Consider the following 17,721-nt stretch of genomic DNA (forward strand, 5'->3'; position numbering starts at 1 on the left):
TCCAAGGGGGGCTGAGCCCTCCCGTGAGCCCCCTGCGTCACCTGCTGCTGCCGCCTCCTCCCCCCGGGTTTTTTCCATGGGGATGTTTCAATTTGCCGACGTCACGAGGAAAACGGCATCTTACCACCCCGAAACTGGAGACCGGGGAGCTGGGGTTTACTTGGCTCCCCCAAAATGTCAGGGCACGCTCCCATCCTGGGGAAATGGGGGGTATTGAGGCACATGTCCAATGGGGCAGGTGGTTGCGTTGGGTGCCCATGGGATAAATCCTGGAAGGGGCCAGGATCCAGCCACGTGGTGGTTGAGGAAGAGCCCCAGGGTGGGAGGGGACCACTTGTGACCAGAAGCCAGAACTGGGCTGTTGCCCCCTCTCATCCGCGTGTTTATTCCCCCTGTTCCGCCTGGGTCTTTGCAGAAAACGCTGCTGTCTCCACCAGCTCCAGGGCCTGAGGCACCACAAGCTTCTTCCTGGCTGTCTAAGGTGAGATCTCCCACAGAGGCCAGCCCCAGATTTGGGGGTGAGCAGGGATGCCGGTGGGGAGAAGAGCATCCCACTCCGCAGGGATCACCACTCCAGTCCCCCCTAGATGGGCTTCCTGGCATATTCCCGGCGGTACTTGTCATCGACTCGTGTCAGGTACCATGTGCCGGGGAAGAGATCCGCCTGGGAGCCATGGGGAGCGTGGTTGGCTGTGGGAAGAGGGTGTTGATGCTCAGCGGGGCTGTGGGGCACCAGCGGAGGTGTCCCACCCCGCTGGCCCCACTCACCCAAATGATGGGTCTCCTCCCGCTGCTTCATGATCTCGGCGAAGTCCTGTGGGGCCACGCGCTTGCGGGCATCCAGGCGAGCCGGCAGGTCGGCCAGGCTGGAGACCAGTTTATCCAGTGGTGAACCTGGTGGTGGGGACCCCCGAGGTGAGACAGCATTGCCAGTGACCCTGGCCCCGCAGCCCCACAGTGCTCTGCCCTCCCGGCCCCTTTTTCCCCCTGTGCTCACCCGGAGCCGCATCCTGCGAGACGCGGAGGGAGAACATGCTGGCAGCCAGCCCCGAGCCGTAGGAGAAGGCACCGATCCGGGAGCCAGCCAGGTCCCGCGCCGAGGATCTGCAGTGAGGGGTTAGAGGGGATTTGGGGCTGGAGGGATGGATGCGGGGCTGTGGGGGCTGGTTAAGGGGCTGCCTCCTGTCCCCTTCACAGGCAGGGGGGTCTTGGGACTTGGGGACAGATTAAATGGCAACTCGTGGCTATGTTGCCAAAGGCAGGTGGCCACAGAAGCAAGAGGATGCCTGTGGTGGGGGCTGGGGGCCGGGGAGCACAAGGGCTGCCCAAGGAGTGGCGGTGGGATGAGGCTTTTTTCCCCTCCCTGTGCCCGGCCGTTCCCACAGCTCCTTTGCCACCACCAGCATCAGGGGACAACCATTCTCCTGGGCACGACAAAAGGGTTTTCATCCTCCCGGCGCTGACAAAAGGGCTTTATGCACCAGCCCAGCTCCAGCGAACTGGGATGAAAAGGCTGGCTGGGAGTCAGCGCGGGCTGGGAGGTGAGCGTGCCGGGGGTTACGTGCAATGAAAGCAGCGGGTCTCTGCAGCAGTGGAGGGGGATGAGTGCTGGTGCCTGCCCCCCGAGCCAGCCGGGTCATGCACTGCCCCCCCCCCCCCCCCAAAACCGAACTGACCCCCATCCCGATCCAGATGTGGGGGGACTCACTGTGCCAGGAGGGAGGCCAGGCAGCCGTACATGGACGGTGTGTACATGTTGCCGTTGCGGGAGGAGAGGAGCAGGGAGGGCTTGGTCTTCTGGTTGAAGATCTCCTGGCTGGCCGCCTGGAACGCCTTCTCCACCTCCTTGCTGGTGTAGGTGTCCTCCAGCTTCACGCCGCTGCCCAGAGAGAGGCTGGCTTGAACCCCACATGGGGACGTCCCTGGCTGGGCTGGGGGACGGGGGACACAGCACAGGGACCCACCGGAAGGGCTGCAGCCCCTTGTAGAGGCCGGCAGCCGTGTCGGGGTTGGGGGTGGCCAAGAAGTCGTTCAGCAGCAGCCGCCCCACCGACTTCTGCACCAGTTTGCAGAAGGGCGTGTGGAAGATGATGAACTTGAAGTCGTCGAGGGTGAAGGGCCGCTGGATGCCAGCTGGAAGGCAACGTAGGGCCATCATCACCTGGTGGGATGGCATAGGCACCCCAGGGCTGCCGCCGCTTACCCTGCTGCCATTGGCTCTCTGCCTTGCGGCGGTACACAGCATAGCAGCGGTCCAGCGCCCGCAGGTAGCACTGGATGGAGAGCTGCCCGTCCACCACCGGGTACTCAGAGGCCAGGTCCGGCTTGTAGAAGTCATAGGCGTGCTCCATGTGGGTTCCCCGCAGGCCTGGGGGCACAAGGAGAGCTGGTTGTTGGGGAGTCCCAGCTGGATGGCAAACACCCATGGGTGCTGCCCTGCCATGCCAGCCCTGACATCTGCCAGCCTCCCTGGGTGGCTCTGTGGTGCTCACAGGGATGTGGCTGGCCAGCATCCTGGGGTACCCAGCACCGGGCAGCCACTGAGCCTGGCAGAGCTGGTGCTGCCAGAGTTGAGCAGCTCTGTCCAGGGCTGGGACAGGGATGTATGGCCCCCAGGGACAGCACTCATCAGCTCACCATCCCCAGGGTCTCACGACACCAACCTCTCTCCAGCACCAGTGGGGCGTTGGGTCCCACCAGCATGGCGATGGCACCGGCACCTCCTGTGGGCCGTGCGTTCCCCGTGGCATAGACAGCGATGTCCCCACACACCACCACAGCGTAGCGACCTGGGGGAGGACAGTGGGGCCAGTAGGGACGTCAGCAGGTGAAGGCCTCCATCCCGTGGCCCTTGTGTACTCCAATCCCCATGCTGCGGAGCGTCACAGCCAAGGTGGGCAAGAAACAGGGGTGATGGAGAACCTGGAGGGGCAGCAGCTCCCTTTGAGACTTGCCAGCGCATCTTTGGGTTTCAGGCCACCTCCTGCCTCTTTCCCCCATCCCACCGCACCCACCCCACATCCAGCCCCTCCATCCCCATGGCACGGTCCCTGCCCGCACCCACCGTCCCAGGCGCTGGACTCCACCCAGGCAGCCGCATTGAAGAGCGAGGCCGTGCCCCCATAGCAGGCGTTGGTAGTGTCGATGCCCTCCACGTCAGTGTTGCCCGAGTCATGGAAGAGCTGCATGAGGACAGTCTTGACGGCCTTGGACTTGTCAATGACGGTCTCGGTGCCCACCTCCAGGCGGCCGATGGCATCCCAGGAGAGGCGCCCGCGTTCCACCAGCCGCTGCACCACCGTCAGGCACAGAGAGTTGATGTCCTCGTGGGCGGCGCAGAAGCCCATCTGCTGCTGGCCCAAGCCCCGCGTGTACTTGCCGGCCTCCACACCGTCGTACCGCTCCAGCTCCTCCTGCTCCACATACTGGGCAGGGAAGTACACCTCCAGCGCCAGGATGCCCACGTCCTTGGGCCAGGTGCCCGTCCCAGCAGCGCTGGAGAGGCTGCGGGGCAGAGGGAGCGGCAACGGTCCCGCAGTGGCCCCGAGCCTTGGGGACAGGTGGTGGCCTCGGGGAGATGCCACCAGCAAGCACCCCAGGCCGTGAGCACCCCAAATCCCTGCTGGTTCCCTCTGCCCAGTGGTACTGCAGGAAGGAGGGAGAGCATCCCCTTCCCCAGCGAAGTTCAAGAGCACTGCCAGCTCCCCGATACCCCCCCTGGTTATGCCTCCACCCCACCCGATCCGCGTGGGTGCTCACCATGCCCTCTGCATGGCCATGGGGTGCTGGACCCCCTGGCGTGCCCGCTCCGACCCTGATGGTGCCCGCCTTGCCCCCCAGCAGCGCGCAGCGCGGCCGACCAAGCGCAGCATTTTCCTCCCTGCAGCTGCTGCACGAATGGAAGGATAGTGGGACGGACAGACAGACAGCGGGATGGGCCTTGCATGGTGCTTTTATAAACTGTGCGGGCGGCACGGCACAGCCCTCCCGGCCCTTATCAGCGCGCCAGACCCCAGCGCTCAAAGGTCACCAAGCGCCAGCCAACGCGACAGGGACAGCGGAGCAAGCACTGGCTTTGGGGGGGGGACGAGACTTGCAAGATTTCTCTGTCTTGTGCCCCAAAAGCCTGGGGACAAGCTCGGCAGGAGCCGGGGCTGAGCAGCGGGACAGCAGGACAGGTTCTCCCGCAGCCCCGGCTCCCAGTGCCATGGGGTGGTGGCAGCTCTGGTGTGTGGGGCTTGCCGGGAGGGCTGTGATGTGCTGTGTGGCCTCTCTGACTGCCCCCGTGGTCCTGAGAAGGGAGCAGAGGGCATTTTTGTGCCGGCATCATCCGTTCCACCCAGGACACGGTCCAGCTCCATCACGTGCCATGGCTCTGGAGGGGGGGGGGGGACAACCCCATGAGCAGGTGGCGGGGGGGGAGCAGAGCCATCTTCAAAACAGCAGAGCAAACAGACATGTGATGCCTGTGGCAACACTGTGGTGACACAAGAAGGGACCTTTGGTCCCGGTGCTGCTGTCAACACAGCCATGGGACAGCATCGCAGCCCCCGGAGCCCTGTGGAGCCATTTGCACCTGGGGAGAGGACCCATCCCCACACCTGCACACCCATGACAGCTCCCATCCCCATGCACATCTGTGCTCCAGCTCTCCTCCATGCCTGCACCTTGGGGACACTCCTGTCACCTACACCTGCACCCCAGGGACATCCCATCCTCCCACACACCCCCTGTTTAGCACCAGGGGGCTGGGGATGAGCAAACATGAACACCCAGCTGGGAGAGCTGCTGGCCCCGCGGCTCCCGGGGACTCACCCCCAACCGGCGCAGGCAACACTGGATCCCCCGACAACTGGGAAGCTCAGGGAGCCACAGCAGCGCCTGCGAGTGGACCGTACCAGGGCTTTGTACCAGCACCAAACTCACACAGCACTTGCATGCTTTGTTTTTTATAGATGTATTTTTAGGGGTTGGGGAGGGAGGAGCAGAGGTGGTAAGGAAGGAGCATCGCTGGCGTGGGGTCCTCCACGGTGTCCCCCATGGGCCATGCTCAGTGTAAGGGGGTGAACTTGCAGATGTAGTGATGCTGCTGGGTGCAGTCGGCGCTGGACCACACGGTGAAGCCTGCCGGAGAGATGGGCCGGGGGTCAGCGGGGGCCACAGTGAGGACAGAGCCACCAGCTCTGCTCGCCACAGTCCTCTGGGGGGGAATGGCCCCAGAGGAGGATGAGGAAGAGGGGGCTGAGGATGCTGGCCAAGTGGACCTGGCTGGAGGTGGATGCAGGGTCCAGGCACTCACCACTGAGGTGGGTCAGCACACCACAGGTTCCCCCTTGGGCACCGTTCCCAGCCAGCCCACTGGCGAGGCTATACGTGTCCCCACTTGCCCACTGCCAAGCCTGGCTCTGTGCAGGGAGAGGAGGGTCAGAGGCACGGTCCCGCTGCCCCCCGTCCCCCCGCCATCCCCTGCCGTCCCCCCGCCTCACCTCGTGCCTGTAGCGGAGGCCGAGCCAGACGGGCTGTGCACGCTGGTAGTAGGAGATGACCTTCCCCACGGTGGTCACCTCTTGGGGCTCCTCCACCCAGGCCAGGTGGGCGCCAGCGTGGCTGGCCTGGCACTGCCTCTGTAGGGAGAGCCATCAGTGCTGGGGGAACCCCCGGGAGATGGGGAGGTCCCCATCCATGTGCATACCCCAGTGGGCTTACCTCGGCTTCGTCCCAGGTCTGGAGCTGACTGAAGTACTTGAAGCAGCTGAATTTGTAGTAGGACCAGCCCTTGGGGCAGTAGTCTATGTACCGGGCACCTGTGGAGGGACAGCCATGGAAAGGGATGGGGGACAGCTGGCATCGATGGATGAAGAGGAGGCTGGCTCCATCCCGGCCTCGCTGTGAGAGCGGCTGCCCTCCCCAAGTTGTGGGACTCACCAGCCGGCCACAGGAGCCCCGTGCAGCCCAGCAGCAGGAGGGTGAGTCTAGCCGCTGCCACCATCCTCCTTGCTCCTGGAAGCGTCCCCTGTAAGAGCTCAGGGAGGTCACACCAGGTCCCTCCGGGGACAGGGGGTGCCGCCTGTGCCCAGAGAGTGCAAACCCGCCCTGTTGTGGGGCTGAATCTGGCCCCTTTGAGCCAGCTGGAGGAGATGGCATCCCCGGGGGCTGTGCCTTCCTCTCCCCTCCCTGGCACAGGTCACTGCCCTGTGCCCACACCCTGGCACCGCTCGGTGTCCCCAGCCCACACTGGCAGCAGGGGCTCCTGGCCCCACCAGCCCCAGTCTCAGTGGGAGGCACCTGGGTGATCCAAGCTGCTCTGTGGGGACATGAGGAGAGCACTACCATGGGGACGAGCCGGGGGACCCCAGCCCTGCCCTGGCACCGGGCGGCAGCAGCGATGGCACAGGCAGAGCCGGGGCCGGCAGGGCCGCAGGGACTACGTGCACAGCATCGTTTTCACCCCCCTCCCCAAGCTCGTAACGGTGCCAGACCCAGGCCCAGGAGGCAAATCATCAGCGCTGTTCCCCTTTATCTGGACTAATCCCCGGGCACTGGGGCCGATTCGCAGACTCAGCTCGTCTTCCCCTCAAAGAAGCAGCGACAAAAGTCAACTGCAGGGCTGAAAATTCCATCGTGGCAGCCTGCCCTCATCCAGCAAGGGCAGCACTCTGGGAGCTGCCGGAGCTGGGACCGACTCCTGCTTGCCCACAAGCCACCTTGGAGCATCCCGAGGCCTCAGCCACCCTGCGAGGGTGCCCTTCCTCACCTGCTGTCCAGGGACCAGGAGGAATAACGGCTTCTCGTGGGTTGTCGGGAGAGAAGAGCAGCTGCCCTTTATAGCCCAGTGCTCACCAGCACCAGTGTTTGCCCAGCTCAGGTGATTCCACCATAAAATTCCTACTGCTGACTCCCCTCCATCCCCCCCTGCTTTGCTGGAAAGCAGCCAAGATCTCCTCTCTGTTTACATTCAACATTTCTGTGGAAAAAGACAGGAAGAACCTCTCCTAGTTGGTCAATAAACCCCCTGCCATTAGCGGTAATTACTAACGCAAACACAGAGATAACCATGCAGCCCGGCACTAGGCAGGGATGCCCGCTGGCCCAGCTCAGGCTGAACCAGGGGCTGGCAGGGATGAGACCCAGGGGAGGCTCTCCTGGCCCTGGCCAGAGCATCCCTGAGGTGAGTGGCTCGGCCATGGGTACCACCCGCCGGCATCACCCGTGTCCCTGGCTGAAGGATGTCACCTGGCCGGGCCCCACACCCTGCCATGCGTCACCCACACACCGCCCTTGTTTGAACTGCTTGGGGATGTTTGCCAGAGGATGTAGGACGTGGGGACATGGGAACAGCCTGCGGCCAGGGGCTGGTGGATGCCATCAGATAGCGGTGGGGTTACTGGGCCCCCACGCCCAGCAGTGACGCAGGGCTTTGTCAGTCTGCGTCCCTCCAGGAGGAAGGGGCAGGTCCTGCAAGCAGAAGCCCCCCAGTGCCCCTGCCCCACGTGGGGAACCCGCAGCCCTGGCCCTGGGGAGGCTGCTGCTGGCATGGAGCCGCAGAGGGGGGGCTGCCCCGGCCCCAGTAGCCAGAGCCCTTCAGCACGGTCGGTCACAGCCTTCTCCATCTTTGTCCTCGCTCCCCACCATGGGGTGTCCTCTTGCACTGGTGGGAGGCAGCTGAAGCTCATCTGCCATACTGCTTTGACCACACTGCTCTGGAGCATTGCTTTGTTGGCTCCTAGCGTACCAAAGCAGCTTTGAAAGTTCTTCCCACTGCCTGTCCTCTGGCCTCCTGCAAAGCTGCCAGCTCCTGCCCAGCGCCCTGCTGCTGCCAGCTACAGCCAATGCCTGGCTCTCCTTCCCCCAGTCCTCTCAAAGACCCTTGGAGGAGGCCACTGGGAGCTGCCCACGAGGCAGCTACCTGCAGAACATCCAGCCCCAGAGCCAAGTCCCTCATCTCCCAACACAGAGGGCTTGTAGCTGGCTGAAACTGCTGACTTCTGGCTGTCAGACTCGTGCCATGTCCTCCAGCCCCCAGGGATCTCCCACAGCTCCTTTGCGGCAGCATTTGCCGAAACGCGCAGTGAAGGTGCTGCGCCCACAGGGAGCAGCTCCCCACCAGCATGCAGAGGCAGGTCTGGCTTTCACCCTGGGGAGGGAGGAGGATCAGACCTGTCTCCTTCGCCTACACAGCCGGCATACAGCTGTTGCCGATTCCCGAGACCTCTCAGGGCTTGGCCAGCTTGCTCGGCACCCTCTGGGATCAAAGGGGTAAAGCCTTCTTGTGTCCAAACACAGCTGCTGCCTGCTATCACCTCTCCTGAAAGAAGCAACCTTAGAGAGGATCAGCCGCTCTGACTAATGGGGAAACTCTTCAAACACAGCAACACATTCCCCCCTGACGCAAGAAGACAGGACTCCACCCTCGTTTTATGAAAAAACATGAAAATGTTCTCCAAAGGAACCTGAGGCTACTCCATTAGTCCTCGGTTAGATAAGGGACAACCCAGCTCCCTGTCTGGCTGGTTCAATTACGCTTACTTGCATGCAACACAACAAGTTTTCACAAGCCCCTCATCACCCCGGGCAGGGGAAGAGGCATGTGCTGTCCCCAAGGAGACGCAGTTTCAAGTCTCAGGCTGAGCACCAGCAAACTCACCACAGCCATACCAGAGACACAGCAGAGCTGGCTAAACTTTGGCACAGATGCACAACCTGCGGGAGAACATGGATGAAAGCCTCCCGGAGGTTTGTACTTGCCAAGCTGGCTCTACCAGAAGATAAAGGAGCTGCGCTGTTTGAATATTAAACCCTTAAAATGCCCCCAACAGCTTTATGCCTGCTAGGCATCATAATTCAGCTACCAGCTCCATCCAAGGCTGCGGTCAGAGCTGGAAACTGGCCAGGGAGCACCAGTGGAGCACAAGGCTTCGGTGGCACCTCCCTGCTCAAAATACAGGAAGGCAGCCATTGTCAGTTTGTTGTCTAATGGTTCAAGTTAAACTTTTCAAGTCCGAAAACAGCATGGAGGAGCCATGATTCCCTGTTTCCAAGGCTGGAGAATCGCACATCTTCACGCACCAGCTGCCAAGCCCAAGCCAGGGAGGCAGCCTCAGCTCCAGGGATGAGGGTGCTCCTCCCAGCTGGAAGAACAGTGAACAGCCCAGGGAAGCAAGCAGGACCTGAAAGGGCACGCGAATCCACGGCTCCACTAACCACCGCCTGACCCACGCTTGCTCACAACCTTTCTGAAAGCCACGCAAAAGGCCCAGCTCTTCTCCACCTCCTGGATGCCCACGCAAGTGAGAGCTCTTACTGAAAGCACCTCAAAAAGGCCCCATCCCAGTCCCTCCCTGTCCTTCCCAGTATGCCCAGCTGCTTGACTGCTGGTGACTGTCCCCCTTCTCAGCTAATCCTCCAGAACCCTCCTGCTACACCTGAGCGAGGCTGCTTTCAGCTCCCGTGGAGCGAGTTCGGGGTTCGTGCACTGCTGAGCCACGGCACAGGGCACCCTCGATCCCCAAAAGCTCTTTCCTGACATGGACTGCGGAGGTCCCTAATGAGCCCTCCTTTGCCAGGGGTCTGAACAGCTCCTGAACACCGATGATTCCTTTATAAATCCAGTGGCTGCGCCCCAATCGCCAGCAAGGCAAATAAAAACAGCAGCACACAGATGTTGGGCACATACTCTTTATTCTGGGGATAAAAATTGCTTATACATTTTGCAGCAACTATTTTCATAAAAGACTTTTATAAAAAATGTAAAAATAAGCAAATATTTTCCATTATTAATATAGGAAAATGCTGCTGTGTGAATGGTTACTCTACAACTTATGAGATAAAATACCACCTTAAGGAGATATTATCTTTACAAGTAGTTAAAAAAAAAAAAAAAAAGAAAGGCAGAGGGCCATCGTATTAACACGCCAGGCACGAAACTGGCTTCATTCCACAGAAAACACTCATTTTGTAAAAGGTAGCCACATATAAAAAAAGGCACTTGGTTATTTGGGGCTAACAAGGAAAAGCCCTTTGTTTCTTTAGCATCGATGTAGAAACACTTCATTATTTGCAGTGAAACATGTACCTGGACAGACCTCCAGGAGCTCGCAGGCTCCTGCCTGGAGATCTGAGTCAGCTGCAGCTAAACTTCACAGGACACACTGCAGCGAGCGTGCCAGGGAACGCTGTGTGCGTCGTAAAAAGCAGTAACTTCAAGAATTAAAAACTTCAGCCCAAAACAATGGCCCCGGGAACCAGCTCCTCCTGAGGCCCTGCCTTCATGTACCATTGAGTCAAATCAAAAGAAAAAGCTTTTACTCTTGATTAGAATGGAAAGGAACATTGGAGAAAATACTGTACATGGTAGGATGCTGAATGGCCACTGCTCAGAGGGGAGTGGCCTTCTCTGTCCTTTGGCGGCAGCCGACAGCCCCGATCTCTTTGGAACACGTGTCTGCAGGGTTCCCCCGAAGAGGTAGGAGCAAACCATCCCCAGAAATGTTCACTTTGGCCGCTGACGGATTCAGAGCCCTCCAGGGAAGCATTACTCTTGCGGTCAAAGCAGAGAGAGTGGCTGTTTGTCAAAGGTCAGCGACAGCTGGCTTCCTTAACTCCAAAAATATCGGGGGAGCTGCAGTACAAATGGCACTACTGTCCCACAGAGCACGTGGGGCACCTCAGTTGGGAAATCTCGGTACAGACTGAAGCTGAGAGTAGAGGACAGCCCCAAACCTGTTAACCAAACCACATTAGGCAACAGTTTCTGAGCTATTTGGTCTGCCGCTTAAGGCCAGCTCCTGGCTTCAGGCATGCTGCTGCTGCTGGAAGCCTGCTCGGGAGCCAGTGCTGCAGCCTCCTCGTTGGGAAGGGAAGACAAGGCAGCCCTGTCCCCGGGCTGGAGCGAAAGGGACGCTCTTCCAAGGGCTGGATGCCGTTCCTGACGCAGAAGGAAACACACTGCAAACATGTAACGACGTCCTTGACGCTTCTTGATAATATCATAAAGAGGCAGCATATGGTATCTGGAGGACAGGACACACAGCCACCCTTGGATGGAGGGGAGGGGAGTACTGTGCAAGAACGCTGGGAGCTTGTGTTATCAGGTTTTGAAACACTCATGCTCATCCCAAGAGCTTCCCAAAAGGCCTGTATCGGTTGCAGAGCATCTCTTCCGGCACAGGAGCCCGTGAAGGCGGTCATGGACACACCTGCCAGGATGGGAGCACGGGGAGGGTAGTGTGTCAAAACGGTCAGGTGTGTCTTGGGGAAGACATAAAACATGAGAGATGTGCCTACAGGCCACCACAGGGGGAAGACCAGGTCAGACCAGCATTTGGGGGGAGAGGGGGGAACAACAACAACAAAAACAGAAAAAAAAAAAAAAGAGACCTAAGAGAAGACTATATGTATATATAATCTCATAATACCTGGGGGGCAGGCAGTGAGAACGCTAAGGGGTGTTAGTGGGTCTGTATAAGACAAAGACTCTTGAAGAGGAAAGGGTGAAGCTGCGTGACAGAAGGTGTCACTTGACCTGCAGGTGTTTTGTGAAGTCCGGCTTGCTTGCTGAGCAAGAGTGGCCGAGGGAAGGAGGGGTCTAGGAATGTGGGTGCAGCTCTGAGCTGTGTCAAGACAAGGCAACTTGACGAGAACTAGTAGAAGGTGCTTCAGAGAGAGGTTATGTGAGTAACAAAAGGAGTAACAAAATAAGGATACAAAGCTGGTTTTGGCTAAATTTCTGGAGAAACGACCGTGAGATGCATTAAGCTGAAGAGCTGTCTCCCCACAGAAATGGTGGAACGTATTTAAAAGCAGACTGGAGAATCCAGTGCAGACAGCAATCACACCCAGGATGCACGGGAGTTGGTTAGAAGTGACCCGGCTGGTCTTCTCCATCACCAGCTTCTACAGTTCTCTGTTTAGCATAAAAGCATACAAGCCTATAGTGACCACAGTCCCTCCAAGGAAAGAACAGCCTGGGCTCATTAAGACTCTTGGATACTAAAATGGTTCTTCATTTCAATCCTGGAAGACCTTCATGAGTTCTGGAGTCCGCTTTCATCGGGCTTCACCTTGGCCAGCCTTCAGGCATACACCTGCATGTTGTTCCGTTGCTGCTCTGTCATGTGAGCGGCTGCTGGCCCACGCTGGTTGTTACTGGGACTGGTTGCCACATCAGACCAGTCAGAGGCAGAGTGTGGGGAGGAGCTTGACCACTGGTCTGGAGATTCGGGCGATGGAGTCAGGTATGGGTGCTCCCCTTGTAAGTGCCGGTTGTGGCTAGGAGTCCGTTCTGTGGCCGAAGAGTAGCAGCTATGCTGGGAGGGAGGCGTGGGGTACTTCCCCATCGAGCTCTGGAACTGGTGGTAAGCCGGGAGGACTGTCTGAGCCACTTGCCCGTCCTGCTGAGGGATGGCAGCCATGGAGAACGAGGCGCTGGGCAGCTGAGCTAAATCTGGTATCTGGTACATGGAGCTAAGAGGACCAGCCATGTTCTGAGCGCAGTTTGACTGGGCCTGCTGGGGCAGTGCTTGCTGGTTTATGCCACCCTTGGGAACCAGCTGGAAAGTCATGATAGGGGGCAGAGACTCTCTGGACACTCCCATGTGCTTTGTATCTGCTTGAACCAAACCGCTCTGCTGAGAAACATTGGGGTGCGAATGCATCACCTGCGGCACCATGCCAAACATCTCGTTGTACTGGGACTCGTTCACCTCCATACGGTTCATCCACTCAGTGGAAACGTTGGCTGGCCGGAGCCTGCCAAGCCCGCTGTTAGGAGGGGTGGTTCTGTGCTGTGAAAGCAGTTGGCTGACAGATGGGAGCACCGTGCTGGATCCACGCCCTAAGGGCTGCATCTCGTGAAGGTTGGAAAAGGACATTGTGTGTGCAGCCTGCACCGATGGAGCGGTCAGCAGTGAGCTGGGTGACGAGTGTAACACCCCCGGCGACGGCATCACAGGAGACGATGTTGGTTCGGATGCAAAAGCATGGGGCGATTCCAGGGAATCAACTGGTGACAGGGTCACTGAGCTCTCTGAAAACTGCCCTTTGCTCTCACTGAGGGACTTCTTCCTTCTCCTCTTTGCATCTTTGGTGAGGTTTGTGGGCATGATGCCTTTGGCATTCGGTTTTCGTGACTTCTTGCTTAATGAAGCATGCTTCAGATTGAGGAAGGACCTATTTGGGCCACAGATGACTGGGGAGAGAGCAGAGTTCAGCATGGCGCCGGGGTGCCCAGCAGGGCTGTGCGCCACATTGTATTCATTGAGAAGCTGCACTATGTCGTGGTGCATCCGGTCCTGGGCCACATCTCGGGGCAGGCGGTCCATGTGGTCTGTGATGTCTCGATTGGCAAAATGGTCCAGCAAGATTTTTGCTGCTTCAAAACTGCCTTCCCGAGCAGCAAGGAAGAGCGGCGTCTCTTCCTGAAAACACAGAGAATAACTATTTTAGCGGCTTCACTGTGAGGGGACTGACTTACAGCTAACAATCTCTTAACAGTGCAGCAACACCTGAAAGCACCGTTTAATGCAGTGTCACATCAGCTGTCTCCAAGAACAAGCCAGCCTATTGAAAAAGACAGATTACAGGAGATGATTTCATACACAGCAGTGGAGCACACAGGCTAAACTATCCCACCAGGCAGTGCACTATTCTGACATGAGTCCTTGACGGAACCGTGAAAGCACCTGGTGCCTTTCTGACATTGTCCCCTGGGAGGGAAAGGTACAAAGAATTAAAACACCCCAGTAAAGAACTGCAGCTTATAAGTGGTTCTAAAATCCACTCAGCAATATGTAATAATCCAAAAAAGAAACCCTAGGCAGAGGAAAGAAATCAAGGACTAAGACACAGAAAAAACTAACAGTGAAGCTAAAGGAGGTCTGCACAGAGCAGACCAGACTGTCTTTCAGAGGGACTTCTCCCCCCTATCCACCCTGCACTGAGATCCCTGGAAACGTGACAGGACGTGACTGCTGCTGTGCTGCCAGATCTGTCTCTCTGCTAACCGGAATCCAGCTGCTCGACAGCAGCAGCACTTCACCCCAGTGCTCTCACACACCACTGACTGTGTATTGTGTTCCTTTTCTGCAAGAAAAGCAGAACAGCATTGATGCCCAGGACTTGGCCAAACAAGGAAGAGAACTGCTCTTCCCTATCGGAAGTCCTACAAGACATCCAGCACTTGGGGAGAGTTCCAATCACAGTCTGGGTTTGGAAGATCAGCACTGAGCACCCAGTTTAGGAAATCTGAACTTAGTTCCCTACCAACAGCAAAGAGATGCTTTGAGTTAGGAAGCACAGCCATGCTGAGCACACCCAAACTGTACCTTGTTATCCTGCATGTCTCTGTTGGCTCCATTCTTCAGCAGCACTAGTGTTGCTTCCACGTTATTGACAGCAGCAGCCCAGTGAAGAGCAGATTTACCTGCAGGGAAGCCCAACAACTTAAAAAACAAACCAAGTAGCTATTTTCTAAAGCACCAAGACAGACAGAGTACACCGAGGGAAGAAAGCAACTGCAGTGCAGCTCGCAGCACGTGAACATGTCCTCAAGTTAAGTTTACACTTTGGAAATCACCACGCTGTGACACACCCCTACATTACCACAATGCAATGGGACTTTCAGCACTTGCTCTGGGATTTTTTTTATTTTTATTTTTTAAATAACCTATTGACAGAGTCATGTCTGCAGTCCAGAAAATCCCAGCATATCCAACCTCATATTTCTTCTGCTTCTCTTCCAGGGCTGTCTAACCAAGCCACTGTGCAGCAGCCTGCAGTCCATTACTGCTGGGAGGACTTCTGCAGGAGAGCCTAGTGTCCAATTTAGCCACAGAATTTATGAACAGCCCACACTCTGGGAGAGCAGAAACCCACCCCTCCTTGCTCGCACCATGACAAATATTTGCCCAGCCCACTATGTTGTGTTCCCATTACCGTGGTCATCTACGGCGTTCACATCTGCCTGGCAATTAATTAGCTCGGCCACCATTCCTTCCACAGCCAGACGTGCAGCCAGAATTAATGGGGTCGTTCCATCATTCATCCGAGCATCTAAGTCTGTCACTCTGTTACGGATAAGGATCTGGAGAACAAGGGAAGACAGATTTTTTTCAATACTGCTACAGATCAAAACTTAAGATTTGGCAGGAACTCAAGAGAAACTTTATAACCAAAAAGCAGCCTAAGCACTGAAATGCAAGGACCCAGATAATAGGTGACAGAGGCAAATAGACCAAATAAATATATGTCAGGTGATTCATGTACGCTGAGTTCTTCAGGCTACGAATACCTAAGGAAACTGGATGTAAAAGTTTCGCTTGGCCATCACACATGGAAGGCATGAGAGCAAGGCTGTGAGTGAACAGAGCACAGCTTTGGCAAGCTTATCTAATTACAGAGCACAACTACTCTATAAGGGGTTCTTCAATTGCTGTACCTGGAAGACACCCTGGGCGTCAGCAGCTACAGCTGCATGCAGGGGAGTCCGTCCCATGTTGTCCCGTGCATTGGCATCCGCACCAGCATCCAGCAAACGTTTTGCAGCATCTGCTCTTGAGTAACGAGCTGCCAAGTGCAGTGCCATCTCCCCAGTGCGGTCTGTTTGGGCCTGCAGGTTCGCGCCTTGATAGATCAAATCTGTTATTATGTTTGCCGAGGAATCTTCTGCATCCTCATCATCCTCGCTGATATCGGAGCTGCCCGCACGCAGAGATGCCAACATAAGCGGAGTACATCCATCTGTAACAGAAGAGATGATATCATAGTAACCTGATGGTGACAGCAAAGGAAAGGAAACCCTCTCACAATCCTCTCCCCTTGAGCACCTACAGCTACAGACAATCCCTCCAATCACTTTAACTCAGACCTGTTCCCTTATCTCAAAGCCCAACAGAGTTAGCAAGTTGTTTTCCTTCCAAGTAGGACTTTAATACCTACTACAACCCCAACAGAACTTAGATACTTCTCAAATAAGGAAGATCATTATAAAACAAAGAAGTTTGCTACTAAAGTGGAAAAATTCCTTAAAACGTAAAGGCTGGCTAAATTCCTAGAGAGAAGCAAGGGCGATAAAAATCAAAGACTTCAGATGACTATAACTATTCACGTGGATTCACATATCTGGGGAAAAGAAACAATCAGCAGAGAAAAATTATTGGACAACTAGCCCCCAATTATTGGTGGCATTTTGCAGATATTAATCTGAAGTCAAATGCAGACTAAAGCCTTTATATCCATTACACACCAAGGTGTGAGAAGGACCCTGAAGTTGTGACAGCGAAGCACTCAAGGCTGAAGAATGCCCCAGGATGATTTGCCTGAAGCTACCTCATCTTGCTTTTAATAACGTCCATGATCAGAGCCCTAAACAAACTGATCAAGCACACTTCGTACTTTCACAGAAGTACACCGTGTAGGAAGGGACTATCGAACAGGATCTAATCCAGTATTATTCACTGGTGTACCAGTAGCATCTTCCACATGCACAATGCCTTGTTCCCCACACACCCCTCCATCACAGCATGGACTGCCCACACATACAAATTGCTGGAAGTCTGGCACAGTTTGAATGCTTTGGAAGATACTGGGCTGCTGTCTCTCCAAAAGCCTCCAGTGATGGGCTCATACTGATAGGACATCCACAAAGGCTAAATTCACATTCATCCAACCAGGATTCTTGTATTGTCACTGTAAGGAGAAAGGCTCCTCCAGATCTCTAATTCAGAGTATCTCCCTTGGATGAATCTCCCTTTCTTTCTGCTGTTTAGAGAGGGTGGTCCAGGAAGAAAAGCTCATGCTGTTGATTTTTCACCTTTGTTAATAACCCCCTTGATGCAGTGCAATTAAGATTTAAAACATCTCCACATATTTTCAGCAACCCATCAAATGCCAAATGCCTGTTTCACCAGACTCTGAACGTTACAAGATATTCACTACCTAAAAACAAAGACTTCAACTGTAGACACTAATGCTTGCTTACTGGTTTTACTGCTTTACTCCACGCATGTCATAGGCACCTAGAAAGTAAGAGGGACTAAGATGTCAGCAGGAGTGAACCACTAAGTGCTTCACTGGAGTTCTGCAAAGGTGAACACTAATTTTGCTTCTTCAGTGTGCCTCGCTAGCAGAAATTCAAGACAATCTTTCAGCAACTGCCTGATTCATTCCATGGACAAACAACGCATCTTCCCAGACCCTACAGACAACAGCTTCCCGGCCTGCACAACTCTCAATCTACAGTACACTATCCACACTGAATGAAGTGTGTGAGCCCTGCAGAAAGCCATATAGCAGAATTAGGATTCTGTGCAGATAAACAAAGTGATGATCTTCTATTGAAAGTAATATACATAGCTCTAATGCCCTGAACCAGCTCCCAAATTCTGATCACCAGGCTTTTCTGAGTCTCCTTTTTAAAACACTTCCAAAACTTTCATAAAATTGTAGAAATCTATCATTCTACCACAGGGAACAGTGTTGAGCAGCAGCAGAGATCAGGGCTGTGGCAGCCAGGGCTGCTCCCCAGCCGGGCTGGCAGCAGCAGCATGCACGCTCCTCCTAGTGGCTCACAATCACAGGACACACAGGCTTTCACTGAGCTACTTTCTCGGGATTTGTTGGACGGCGAAGTGTTGACGTATGGGCCTGGGTCCAGTTCCAAGATCCAGTCCTGTCTATAGACCCTCGTCCAAGGCTATACCTCCTTTTGTGCTTCTCCCTCCCACT

The 17,721-nt window shown here is 56.0% G+C and overlaps 3 protein-coding genes across 4 annotated transcripts in view; all 3 read right to left on the minus strand.

Moving 5' to 3' along the window:
- Positions 1-369: 369 nt before the first annotated feature.
- Positions 370-3,872, minus strand: HMGCS2 (3-hydroxy-3-methylglutaryl-CoA synthase 2; the record flags this gene model as incomplete). Of its 2 annotated transcripts, none has more annotated exons than XM_082483513.1 (9): positions 370-690; positions 769-894; positions 998-1,104; positions 1,709-1,879; positions 1,965-2,133; positions 2,204-2,368; positions 2,664-2,789; positions 3,065-3,504; positions 3,760-3,872. In XM_082483513.1, 9 exons carry the CDS (start codon positions 3,870-3,872, stop codon positions 584-586), a joined length of 1,524 nt encoding a protein of 507 aa, XP_082339639.1. In that variant the 3' UTR covers positions 370-583. The 2 variants fall into 2 exon arrangements, with proteins under 2 accessions (XP_082339639.1, XP_082339638.1); XM_082483512.1 differs by having other exon boundaries at positions 3,065-3,549.
- A 1,178-nt stretch (positions 3,873-5,050) lies between these two features.
- REG4 (regenerating family member 4) lies at positions 5,051-5,989 on the minus strand (the record flags this gene model as incomplete). Its single annotated transcript, XM_082483714.1, has 5 exons — positions 5,051-5,124; positions 5,300-5,405; positions 5,487-5,624; positions 5,707-5,804; positions 5,926-5,989. 5 exons carry the CDS (start codon positions 5,987-5,989, stop codon positions 5,051-5,053), a joined length of 480 nt encoding a protein of 159 aa, XP_082339840.1.
- A 3,672-nt stretch (positions 5,990-9,661) lies between these two features.
- NOTCH2 (notch receptor 2) overlaps positions 9,662-17,721 on the minus strand; it is a gene marked incomplete at its 5' end in the record, with an annotated part of 88,000 nt that continues 79,940 nt past the window's right edge. The window contains 4 exons of the mRNA XM_082484552.1: positions 9,662-13,415; positions 14,322-14,419; positions 14,932-15,079; positions 15,434-15,735. Of these exons, the coding sequence (XP_082340678.1) occupies positions 12,072-13,415; positions 14,322-14,419; positions 14,932-15,079; positions 15,434-15,735 (1,892 nt within the window). The 3' untranslated portion in view covers positions 9,662-12,071. The remainder of the gene's footprint in view (positions 13,416-14,321; positions 14,420-14,931; positions 15,080-15,433; positions 15,736-17,721) is intronic.

The sequence above is a fragment of the Vanellus vanellus genome (genome assembly GCF_965231255.1).
Source record: "Vanellus vanellus genome assembly, chromosome: 5".
Classification (NCBI taxonomy): domain Eukaryota; kingdom Metazoa; phylum Chordata; class Aves; order Charadriiformes; family Charadriidae; genus Vanellus; species Vanellus vanellus.